Genomic DNA, 12,315 nt, shown 5'->3' on the forward strand with positions numbered 1-12,315 from the left:
GATTGAAGCATCAAATGTGTTTAAATCCATGAGTTTGTATCAGTGCAAAAAAGACTGACTATGGGGGGGGCTTAAGGGAACTACTTGAGGTGGTGGAAATATTCTGTATCGTGCTTTATTAGTGGTTACATTACTTACTGTATACATTTATCTAAAGCATAGTTTCTCAACCTCAGCACTATTGACATTTTGATCCAGGTAATTATTGGGGCGGGGAGGAGCAAAGCTGTCCTATGCATTGTAGAATATTTAGCAGCACTAGATGCCAAAAATGCCTATATTGTCAGATGTCTCCTGCGGAGTATAATGGTGCCAGTTTGAGAACCCTGGTCTAAACTTACTAAAAGGGTGAATTTTTATTGTATGTGAATTGTATCTCAAGAAACTTGATTTTTAAGAAAAGGAAAACTCATTAGTCACTTTTTAAGGAGTCTAGGAAACCAACTCATTATTTTAAAAACTACTAATTGACAGAATCAAGCATTTATCCTATCTCTTCTACATTAGACTGTACTTCAAGAGTAACCAAATAGTCAATATAGGGATGGATTTGTGGGTCATTTATATATATCACTCCCAGTTGTCAGTTTTTGTGCCATTAAAGGTATGATTCTTCTATTCCTTTTTCTCTAATTTGCTACCTCTAATATACTTTGTTTGGACTGGGAAACTAGATTAATAAAATTATTATTATTTAGAAATATAAAGGGGAATTCCCTGACAGTCCAGGGGTTAGGAATTTCACTGCTGAGGGCTTGGGTTCAATCCCTGGATCCCTGTGTATTGTGAATCATCTATTTCTGTTACTAGAGACTTTTTTTTTTTTTTTTTTTTTTAATGCAGCACCGGGTCTTAGTTGCAACATGCGGGGTCTTAGTTGCAGCATGTGGGCTCTTAGTTGTGGAATGCGGGATCTAGTTCCCCGACCAGGGATCGAACCCGGGCCCCCAGCATTGGAGCACAGAGTCTTACCCACTGGACCACCAGGGAAGTCCTTAGAGACGTTTTTATTTCTTGATTTGGGGCCATATTCTGGATACCCTGTTCCTCAGGCATAAGTGGTGTTACCAATATTCTGTTTCAACATGGCTGAAAAGACACAAACACTTTGTGGTCTGAGATATGCTTCTTTGAATTAAATCTGTTGTGTAAACTGAAACATATTCAGAAAACCCAGTGTGTGTTTAATATAGGTATAGTTTTAAAGTTTTAGTCTTACTGTATTAATACTTACTGAATTAAAGTTAAAGAACACAGTGTTCCCAAAATCGTTTCAGAAAGCAGATAAATAGGGAAGTGTATGGGAACCACCCTTCTGAAAATTATTGAGGAGGTTCTTATTTCATCTTATTTTAGTATTACCCAAGTTTTTTCTCAGAGAAGAATAGGGTGTTTGACTTACCATGTGGTGGTCTTGAAAGTTCATGACTTCAGCACACTTCTTCACTTTGAGGAAACTAAAAAAGTGTGTAACTGCCATAGCTATTTCAGAAACTGATGCTAGAGGCAACCACTGGGTTGGGCAAGACTGTCATTAAACTGTGCCTTTGGTTTACCAGTTATTTTAATCATGGAAAGGAAAATCTTTAATTTATTTCATTGCTTAACCAGTGCCACATTTTAAGATAAAACTGTTCTTTTACTAAAACTGTTATTAAAAGAGGCAGGAAACAGATTTTGGTCTGATGTTGATGCTTTGTTGACATTTTATCCCTTTTTGTTAAATGAAATTCAAAATTGTTCATTTTATCTAAGCCCATTCTCAGTTTTCTTATTTTAAAAAAATTTGAAATCATTGTGGGGGTCCAGGAGGATGTTAATTTTTGACTGTCCATTTCATAAGAATTTGAAAAGAGGGTTAGAGATTTAGTTTTAGTAGTCCTGATATCTAAGTATTTTTTTGTGTCCCTATTTAGTGTATTATGCCTATCTTGAATATTACTCTTATATTTCAATAAAGTGGAGAAAGATTTGCCTCTTTCCAGTTGATTGGGACAAGGGAGAACTTTGGGGATTAATGGATTGCTTCTCAAATTTTAATGGAGTTAGGTTAGCTTGGAAAATAGATCAAAGAAGATGATCTGCTGATATGCACCACAGTTTTGTCTTATTTCTAAAGACCTATTATAGATAGCTGGATCTACAGTTTTATAAATTTCTCTTCTGAAGGTAATTTTTAGTAGGTAACCACTGGCAGTACTAACTAGCATCCTGTCTTGTCTGCTGAGCTATTTGGCTTATTTTAAGGATAAATTCTCCATCCCCACTAGGGGGAGTTTCCACTCAGTAACACATACAATTTTAAGGTGGAATGATTAAATGAAATACTGGTGTATCTTATTCCATGATTTCTCACTATGTTTTTTCCACAAGATATTTTCCTAATAGTAATAGCTACAATGTATTGAATGTTTGCTATGTGACAGATAGTGTGCTAAGCGCCTTACATGTATTATTTCAGTTGTTTTTCACAATAACTTTATGAGATTGTTAATATTTCATCCCAGTTTTACTGATGGAGAAATTAATAACTAGAGAAGTTACTTGATCACTGCCAGAAAAGCTAATCAAATCATAGTATAGGGACTCTTATCTAGGGTCTGTCTTACTTCAAAACTTGTTCTTGGGCTTCCCTGGTGGCGCAGTGGTTGAGAATCTGCCTGCCAGCGCAGGGGACACGGGTTTGAGCCCTGGTCTGGGAAGGTCCCACATGCCGCAGAGCGACTAGGCCCGTGAGCCACAATTGCTGAGCCTGCGCATCTGGAGCCTGTGCTCCGCAACAAGAGAGGCCACGATAGTGAGAGGCCCGCGCACCGCGATGAAGAGTGGCCCCCGCTTGCCACAACTAGAGAAAGCCCTCGCACAGAAACGAAGACCCAACACAGCCATAAATAAATAAATAAATAAATAAAGTAAGAACTGCTAGGAATGATTAGCAATAATCTGAACCTGGTAAGCTTTAAAAAAAAAAAAAAAAAAAAAAAAAAAACTTGTTCTTAACCTGTACTCCAGTACTCCCCAGTTTTAGTTCTGCCAGTATCATGAAAATCTCAAAATATTCAAATTAAATTTATTTTAATGCAATAAGCTGGTGCTTAGAAGTGGTAGAGTGAGAAAGAAAGTACAAAGAGAGCTGCTTATTAGGTATTGTGACTCAAAATTACATTGATGAGCTGAAAAGAGTTGAAATTAGGTACAGAAGTAAAGTCAAGAGCCTAGGTTTCTAGATGTTAAGTCTGACGTACCCCATTTATTTAGTTTCCTTCTTTATAAAATAGATAAAACAAAGCTGGCCATTTCAACACTCTCCATTTATTGGAATCTTAAATATGGATAGAGTCATTAACTTATTTACAAGGTGCTTTCATAGGTGAATGCTTATTGATAGTAGATTTGAAAGCTTGAAAAGAATGTTATCTATTCCTTTAAAACATTGCTTCTGTCTATTGGCCTAGAGCAGTGTTTGAAAATGTCAAGTGTGACCCATTAGTAACTCATAAAATCAATATACTGGGTCATGACCAGCATTAAGGAAACAAAATTTAAATAGAGTCTAGAAAATTTCAGAATACCCTGCTTATCATAAGGGTAAGCATTTTTTGTGAAACTGCTTTCAGTTACATGTTTATATACTAGGTCACAGTGTCGTATATATATTTTTTAACTGTGGGTTGCAAGTTTAAAAAGTTTGAGAAACACTGGCCTGGAGCTTTGTAGCATTTATCTATTTTAATTTAACCAGGACAGAAATTATAGTGATTCAGACAGATTTATCTTTATTTTTTATTTATTTTTAAAAAAATAATTTTAGTTATTTTTGGCTGCGTTGGGACCGTTGCTACACGTGGGCTTTCTCTAGTTGCGGCATGCAGGGGCTGCTCTTCATTGCAGTGCATGGGTTTCCCATTGTGGTGGCTTCTCTTGTTGCAGAGCACAGGCTCTAGGCACACAGGCTTCAGTAGTTGTGGCACGTGGGCTCAGTAGTTGTGGCTCGCGGACTCTAGAGGGCAGGCTCAGTAACTGTGGTGCACGGGCTTAGTTGCTCCACAGCATGTGGGATCTTTCCAGACCAGGGATTGAACCCGTGTCCCCTGCATTGGCAGGTGGATTCTTTTTTTTTTTAAATTTTATTTATTTATTTATGGCTGTGTTGGGTCTTCGTTTCTGTGCGAGGGCTTTCTCTAGTTGCGGCAAGTGGGGGCCACTCTTCATCGCGGTGCACGGGCCTCTCACTATCGCGGCCTCTCTTGTTGCGGAGCACAGGCTCCAGACGCGCAGGCTCAGTAGTTGTGGCTCACGGGCCTAGTAGCTCCGCGGCATGTGGGATCTTCCCAGACCAGGGCTCGAACCCGTGTCCCCTGCATTGGTAGGCAGATTCTCAACCACTGCGCCACCAGGGAAGCCCGGCAGGTGGATTCTTAACCACTGTGCCACCAGGGAAGTACACAAATTTATCTTTAAAAGGAAATGACATCAAGTAACATAATAGATTGTATGTACGATATTTTCTTCCTTTTGTAGCATTCTGAAAAGCATCCAATCCCAAACCAAAACTTTCCTGGGGTGTATATCTAGCTACACAGAATTAACTTCGAGGACCTTCCGTGGCAGTTCAGTGGTTAAGACTCTGTGCTTCCACTGCAAGGGGCGTGGGTTCAATCCCTGGTTGGGGAACTAAGATTCTGTCATGCTGTGCAGCATGGCCAAAAGAAAAAAAAAAAAAGAATTAACTTTGACCTCAGCTCTTTCCTTTTCTCTTTGTGTTAAAATTTATAATGTACATGTACTATTTCCCACTGAATATTCAGCACAATTTTTTGCTCATTTTAGGAAGTTTCCTCTTTCCAGTTTTGTATGTTTTCTAGTTTGGAATCCCTTAAAGTCTTATTTTTAGTCACTTCCATTTGGTTGGTTCCATAGCACTTTAGTTCTGGGAATGAATAAGATTTGTTGTACATCTTTCTATAACAGTACATAACTTTATCTCATTCTTTTTAATGCATGTATAGTAGTCCATTGCATAAGTTTATCGTAATTTACTTAACTAGTTCCTCAGTGGTGTACATTTTGATTTTTTCCAGTTTTTTGTTATTATAAAGCTACAGAAAACATTACTGTCAGATATCTTTATGTACTCATGAATATATCCATAGGACATTGCTGATTCAAAGTGAAACTTCTTTGAAGAAGTGCACTTAAATTTTTAATATTGCCAAATTGGCCTTCAAAAAGGTTGTACTGGAAATTCCCTGGTGGTCCAGTGGTTAGGACTCCGCACTTTCACTGCTGAGGGCGAAAGTTCAATCCCTGGTTGGGGAACTAATATCCTGCAAGCTGCACGGCACAGCCAAAAAAAAAAAAAAAAAGTTTGTACTGATTTATCACCACCTGTATATAAAAATGCCTGTTTCCCTGTATCCTTGCCAATTCTGTGCATTATTAGAGTTTTAACTTTTTGTAAATTAGTAGGTGAAAAATTACAAGTCTATTATAAATAGAGTTGCGTTTTAAAAATTGAGTGAGAATGAGCATGTTTTCGTAGACTTATTGGCTCTTTGTCTTTTCAACTCTGATTCTTGAGATTTCAAGTATGGGCAGTATCAGTGAATGTGACTTCAAAGTTTTGAAGAAATGGTGCTGTAAAAGTGAAGTGTCACTGATATGCCTGCAGCTGTGATGACCTCCCCTTCTTCCCACCTTGACCCTTTTACTCTCTTAATTTCAGGTGATCATGGAGCTCAGCTTGGCCTCCATGGGGCTGGTGGTGATGGAATACATGATGACCCAACAGGCGGAGAGGAAGGAGAGAACAGCCCAGATCCCCAACCCCAAGCTGGTCGGAGGACCCGGCGGGAAGCATGCACCTGCCCCTACTGTAAAGATAGTGAAGGAAGGTAAGTTGACTCAGCCAATCTCTTAAGAGTATAAAGAAGAAAAATTAATAGACTTGGAGGTAAAAAGAAAGGGTTATTTTTTTTAATTTTTAAGTGTTGGCAGTGTTGCAAAGGGATCAGAGATAGTACAGTGCTTTTGATTAGATTATATATGGGGTCTTGGTTCCAGTATATGAGGTCTTGGTTCCAGCTCTGATCCTTTTCAACTCTTTTTTTTTTTTTTTTTAATAAATTTATTTATTTTATTTATTTATTTTTGGCTGTGTTGGGTCTTCGTTGCTGCACGCGGGCTTTCTCTAGTTGCGGCGAGTGGGGTTTACTCTTTGTTGTGGTGCACAGGCTTCTCATTGCGGTGGCTTCTCTTGTTGAGGAGCATGGGCTCTAGGTGCACGGGCTTCAGTAGTTGTGGCTCGCGGGCTCTAGAGCACAGGCTCAGTAGTTGTGACGCACGGGCTTAGTTGCTCTGCTGCATGTGGGATCTTCCCGGACCAGGGCTCGAACCCATGTCCCTTGCATTCGCAGGTGGATTCTTAACCACTGTGCCACCAGGGAAGTCCCCTAACAAGATAGCTTATAAAACAGCCTGGCAAAGAAAAAGAAACATACCTACTGTAATGATTTTTTACAGTGGCTGTGTAAAAATCATGAGTTTTCCATAATCTTTTTTTCTCTCAAAATAGATAAAAATACTTATTCTGGGTAGCAAATTCTTCCATCAAGGAATCTAATATGTCCTACAGAACAGAATTCTGACGAATTTTCTCATTAGTGTACTGGCTATTCAGTATTATCTCTGGAGAGTTCCAAGTTACTTTCTTTTTTTCAAGTCACTGATTTTGAAAGAGAATAGAAAGTCACATAGTTTTTTATAAATTTATTTATTTATTGGCTGCATTGGGTCTTTTTTTTTTAATAAATTTATTTTATTTTTGGCTGCGTTGGGTCTTCATTGCTGTGCGTGGGCTTTCTCTAGTTGCGGCGAGTGGGGGCTACTCTTCGTTGTGGTGCGCAGGCTTCTCATTGCAGTGGCTTCTCTTGTGGCAGAGCACGGGCTCTAGGCACGCCGGCTTCAGTAGTTGTGGCGCGTGGGCTTAGTTGCTCCATGGCATGTGTGATCTTCCCGGACCAGGGCTCGAACCTGCAATGGCAGGTGGATTCTTAACCACTGCACTATCAGGGAAGCCCAGAAGTCACATAGTTTTTTAAATGCCTTTGAAAAAAATCTGTTAAAGTTTTGTTCCATTAAAAATAAACATAAAAATAAATGTACCAAAACAAAAAATAATTTGAATTCTTTGTAGGTTACCCTATATTACAGGAAAAACCTGAATCAGAAACACTTGAGTACAATAGAGTTTCCCTCTCACAAAGCTTAAAGTGGATTTAAGTTTTTGAAGGAAATTCTGTGATTTCTACCTCAGTATGATTTCATTTCTGTTATGGTTGGTTCCCCCCTCCCCCTGCCCCACTAATATGTGCTGTTAAAACCCAAGAAAAATCCCTCTTGGAAATCTCCCCAGTGCCCACTAATGGTTCACACATGGTACAAATTGGTTTGGCAAAAACATTTCAGAACTGATTTCCTGAGAGGAGCTTAGGATTTGCTCCATATAAGGAATATTTTTTTTCACATACCTTGAATTAGTTAGGATCCTTATTTCCTCTCTTTTAACTTTTATCCATCCCATCGTCCTTTTCCACTGAAGTCTCTGATATTGCTCTGTCTTTTCAGTTTTTGTTTTTTTTTTTAAATTATTTTTGGCTGCCTTGGGTCTTGGTTGCTGCGCAGGCTTTCCCTAGTTGCGGTGAGCAGGGGCTACTCTTCATTGTGGTGCGTGGGCTTCTCATAGCAGTGGATTCTCTTGTTGCGGAGCACGGGCTCTCAGTACATGGGCTTCAGTAGTTGTGGCTTGTGGGCTGTAGAGCGCAGGCTCAGTAGTTGTGGCACACGGGTTTAGTTCCTCTGCGGCATGTGGGATCTTCCTGGACCAGGGCTCGAACCCGTGTCCCCTGCATTGGCAGGTGGATTCTTAACCAGTGTGCCACCAGGGAAGCCCTCTTTTCAGCTTTTAATCTTTAGTGTTTGGCTCTTGACCTTTATTCTAGGAGAAAAGTTCTATAGTTGTAAAATATTATGTTTTCTTTAAAGTTCTCCACCAGGTGCTTAAATGGAGAGACGCTTTTGTTCATTAAGTAAGTTCCCAGCCAAAAATATCACCATGTCACCATATTCACTGTAGTTCTCATGGAAAATGCTTGTATTGAGACTTAACTTCCAAAAAATATAAGAAAATGCCTCTCACATTTCACAAGTCACCTTGAGAATGATTATCTCTTCAAACGTCAAACATCCGAATCAACTAAAGGTTTATCTTTTGATACTAAAGAGAGGGCTTTTTTTTTTTTAAATAAAATTTTGGATTAGTTTTGAGTGGATCCAGTAATTATGATGGATACTTTGTGATTCTTTAATTTTTGTCTCTAGGATGAATGATGAATAGTTGTGTTCTCTCTTCCAGGGGCTCTGGGGATCCTGGCAAGAAGAAACAGCACATTTGCCACATGCAAGGCTGTGGCAAAGTATATGGCAAGACCTCACACCTACGGGCACACTTGCGCTGGCATACAGGCGAGAGGCCATTCATGTGTACCTGGTCATACTGTGGGAAGCGCTTCACACGTTCGGATGAGTTACAGAGGCACAAACGCACACACACAGGTGAGCAGGAACTTGGGGAAGGGAGAGGTAGTAATAGACCAGAATAAAAAGACACAAAATAGCGCCGTGCTCTAACCCGATCCTCCTCATTGGGGTTGAAACCTGGGTGCCTTCAAGATGCCGGCTTACCACTCTTCCCTCATGGACCCTGACACCACACTCATTGGAAACATGGCACTGTTGCCTATCAGAAGTCAGTTCAAAGGACCCACTCCTAGAGAGACAAAAGATACAGATATTGTGGATGAAGCTATCTATTACTTCAAGGCCAATGTCTTCTTCAAAAACTATGAAATTAAGAATGAAGCTGATAGGATCTTGATATATATAACTCTCTACATTTCTGAGTGTCTAAAGAAACTCAGAAAATTGCAATTGTAAAAGCCAAGGCGAGAAAGAAATGTATACACTGGGAATCACTAATTTTCCCATTCCTGGAGAGCCTGGTTTTCCACTTAATGCAATTTACGCCAAACCTGCAAACAAACAGGAAGATGAAGTGATGAGGGCCTACTTACAACAGCTGAGGCAAGAGACTGGACTGAGACTTTGTGAGAAAGTTTTTGACCCTCAGGATGATAAACCCTGCAAGTGGTGGACTCGCTTTGCGAAGAGACAGTTCATGAACAAGAGTCTTTCAGGACCTGGACCGTAAAGGGAGCCTTGGGCAGACACTGCCTCCACAGCTATGGGCAGCATTTACAGCAAGATGTACACAGTTCTTTGCCTTTATTTTGTAAAGTTTTATACAGAGGAGAGAAGAGAGCGTGTCTTTACTAAAAGAGCTCTTTATCAAGAATTTGGGTTTGGGGAGTGATTTGAAATTTCCGCAGTATTAAGCTGGTGCTTATTGAGTAATAATAAAGAAATTTCTAACATTTCAAGTCAAAAAAAGAAAAATACACAAAATATACCTATGGAATAACTAAAATTTCTGAGCAACTTATATTTGAAACTGCATGTATGGATCATAAATGGAATTGGAGTTAATCTGGAAAACCCTTAAGAAGGAAGGAGCTAGCTTTTGAGTGGGATTTTGAAGGTCCTGCCTTACTTTTCTGCTATACTCCTTCCTTTCTGAGTACTCCCCAGCCTTTACTTACTTTTTGTTCCCCCAAAAGGCAAAAGACAGTCACCAGGTTTTTCTTGTTTGTAATCACCTTCTAGGACTAGCTTTATTCTGCCTTATATAGTTTGAAAGCAGTGAATTGGACAAGGTACCACTACTTCCTGAGATGTGAGTTTCTCATCTTCTTTCTCTTCCTTTACCTAGGTGAGAAGAAATTTGCCTGCCCTGAGTGTCCCAAGCGCTTCATGAGGAGTGACCACCTGTCAAAACATATTAAGACCCACCAGAATAAGAAGGGAGGCCCAGGTGTAGCCCTAAGTGTGGGCACTTTGCCCCTGGACAGTGGGGCAGGTTCAGAAGGCAGCGGCACTGCCACCCCTTCGGCCCTCATTACCACCAACATGGTAGCCATGGAGGCCATCTGTCCAGAGGGTATTGCCCGTCTTGCCAACAGTGGCATCAACGTCATGCAGGTGGCAGATCTGCAGTCCATTAATATCAGTGGCAATGGCTTCTGAGATCAGGCACCCGGGGCCAGAGACATATGGGCCATACCCATCAACCCTGGGATGCAAGGTAGCATGGGTCCAAGAGACATGTGGGAGAGAGAGAGCCATGAGGCATTAAAAATGCATGGTGGTGGGAAGAATTGGGGGAGGGATACAAGAGAAGAGATGGGGTCCTGGCATCCACCTGTATCATCAGTACCTCCTTGAAGTGCGAAACATTAGTGAAAATTCTGTTGGTGCCACCCTTTGATGAGCATTTGTTTGACCCCAAACAGTTTCTTAACACTTCTTACCCCAGCCTCCACTTCCTGCATTTCCCTTCTCAGCTCCCCCATGATGGATCCCCCCCCTTTCCTAAAGCCATCATGCCTTGATAAATATATATGATCATTGAAATACTTTTTAACAAAAAACAGATTCTATATTATATATATATATATATATATATATATAAAAGATATATAGAGATGCATTTGCAGGGGTTGGCTGGGAGGAGGAAGGAGACCATTCTGTGACCAAAATAACTTGGTCATTTTTTTTTATATTGCCTTATTTCCTTATGGCTGAGCCTTGTTGTGACACATCAAGATTTTCTATAGATGTTGTCTTGGCTTCCCACCAGATTAAGCATTTATATGCTCTGCTTTTAGTTTATATATACATACATAATGTTTTCCTTTCTTAATTTTGTCTTTTAATTTGGGATCAGCTTCTTGCACTCCTTCCTTGACTCAACCATTTCTGTCTCCCCTTCTCTCACCTGATCACTTCATGATTTGTTTTTGGTAGTGGTCCCTGGATGAGGCACTTCTGTCATTCTTTTAAAGTCCTTAGTCCCAGCAGCAGAATAGAGAAGCCTTGAAGCTCAGGCGAATGCTTGAGGTAGCTGTGAAGAGAGTGTTCAAAATACTACTGACGCAGGCACCCTCTTGGCGCTGGAGAGTCAAAGGCACCTCTCTCTTCATTAGCTGCTCTAAGCATCAAGAATCAGAAGTCCTTCTATGGAATTGTACAAGAGACCCTTTGAAGTTTATAATCTGGGATCAGTTTATATAAACTGTGAAAAGATGGTCAAATAATAGGTAGGGGCTTTCAATAGGAAAATGATGTGCTCAGAAGCGGAAGTGACTCAAGTAGTCCAGTTCAGGAGTTAGTGGATTATTTGGACCTTTGTACAACTGTCTTCCAAGGTAGCTCTCAGCTTTGATGTGTGGGCTTCTGAGTTCACGTTCTGAAAGGAAATACACTTCCTCTTTTGAACATCCCCAGTAGTTTCTTTCCCATTATGTTATTAAGGAGCATCAGCCAATGAACCTGTTCTGGGTTTCCATTCTGCAAAACTCCAGAGCATGGACCAGTGGCAAGGCAGTGGTTCTTTGATCTTTTCCCTTAACTCTTCCTTGGGTGGTTCCTAAGGGGAAAGGAAGCACACACGATCACGGGAATGATAGCCCAGAACAAAAAGAAATCTTGTCTTACCACTGTGGTTTATAGGAGAGATCAGGAAAAACCATCCTGCTTTCTCCGTGGCCTGATTGCTGAAGAGACTGATCCAAAAATTATAGCGGCAGGGAACTCTTAGTGCATTTGGCACTGAGATTTAAATGCAACCAGAGTTGTCCTCAAGGCCCAGCCATTAAAACATTGTCTCTCTCGACCTTCTGGTATCTTGTCAGAGAGCTTTTCACTGTGAGGAAGTGTGGAAATGGCTGTGTGTATGTGTGTAATCTGTTAGGTTGGGGATAGGTTTTCTGTTAGCCAATACTATAAGAGACCTGCAATAAAAAATTACCCTAATCTGATAGAAGGTGAAGTGTTTGTGTATGACTGTGTGTGAATGTGTGTTTGTGCCTGTATATATCTACACGCAGATGAGAAATTAATATTTGAAATTGTTGGAAAATAAATCAAATTCAGATCAAATGCCTTTCAGGCCCATTACCTAGAAATCTATCTTAAAACCTGGGTATGTTCCTGAGGTCATTTCTTTGCTTTTGCTAAATTAGTTACAATTATGAATGGGGGATATTCTACTGCACTTTTAAAAGAAGAAACTATTTTTGTGTTTGAAAGTGAAACCAACATCCAGATCTATAGCAGAGTCCTAGTTCCTTTCATGAATCT

At 40.2% G+C, this 12,315-nt stretch overlaps 1 protein-coding gene and 1 pseudogene across 1 annotated transcript in view; both read left to right on the forward strand.

Moving 5' to 3' along the window:
* The window catches only part of SP1 (Sp1 transcription factor), a 42,197-nt gene extending 30,199 nt beyond the window's left edge, over positions 1-11,998 (forward strand). The window contains exons 4-6 of the mRNA XM_059935992.1: positions 5,726-5,894; positions 8,414-8,613; positions 9,887-11,998. Coding sequence (XP_059791975.1) covers positions 5,726-5,894; positions 8,414-8,613; positions 9,887-10,200 — 683 coding nt within the window. The 3' untranslated portion in view covers positions 10,201-11,998. The remainder of the gene's footprint in view (positions 1-5,725; positions 5,895-8,413; positions 8,614-9,886) is intronic.
* LOC132373234 (actin-related protein 2/3 complex subunit 3-like) lies at positions 8,672-9,435 on the forward strand (annotated as a pseudogene).
* Positions 11,999-12,315: the final 317 nt, after the last annotated feature.

This window comes from Balaenoptera ricei, chromosome 10, assembly GCF_028023285.1.
Source record: "Balaenoptera ricei isolate mBalRic1 chromosome 10, mBalRic1.hap2, whole genome shotgun sequence".
NCBI classification, from domain to species: Eukaryota; Metazoa; Chordata; class Mammalia; order Artiodactyla; family Balaenopteridae; genus Balaenoptera; species Balaenoptera ricei.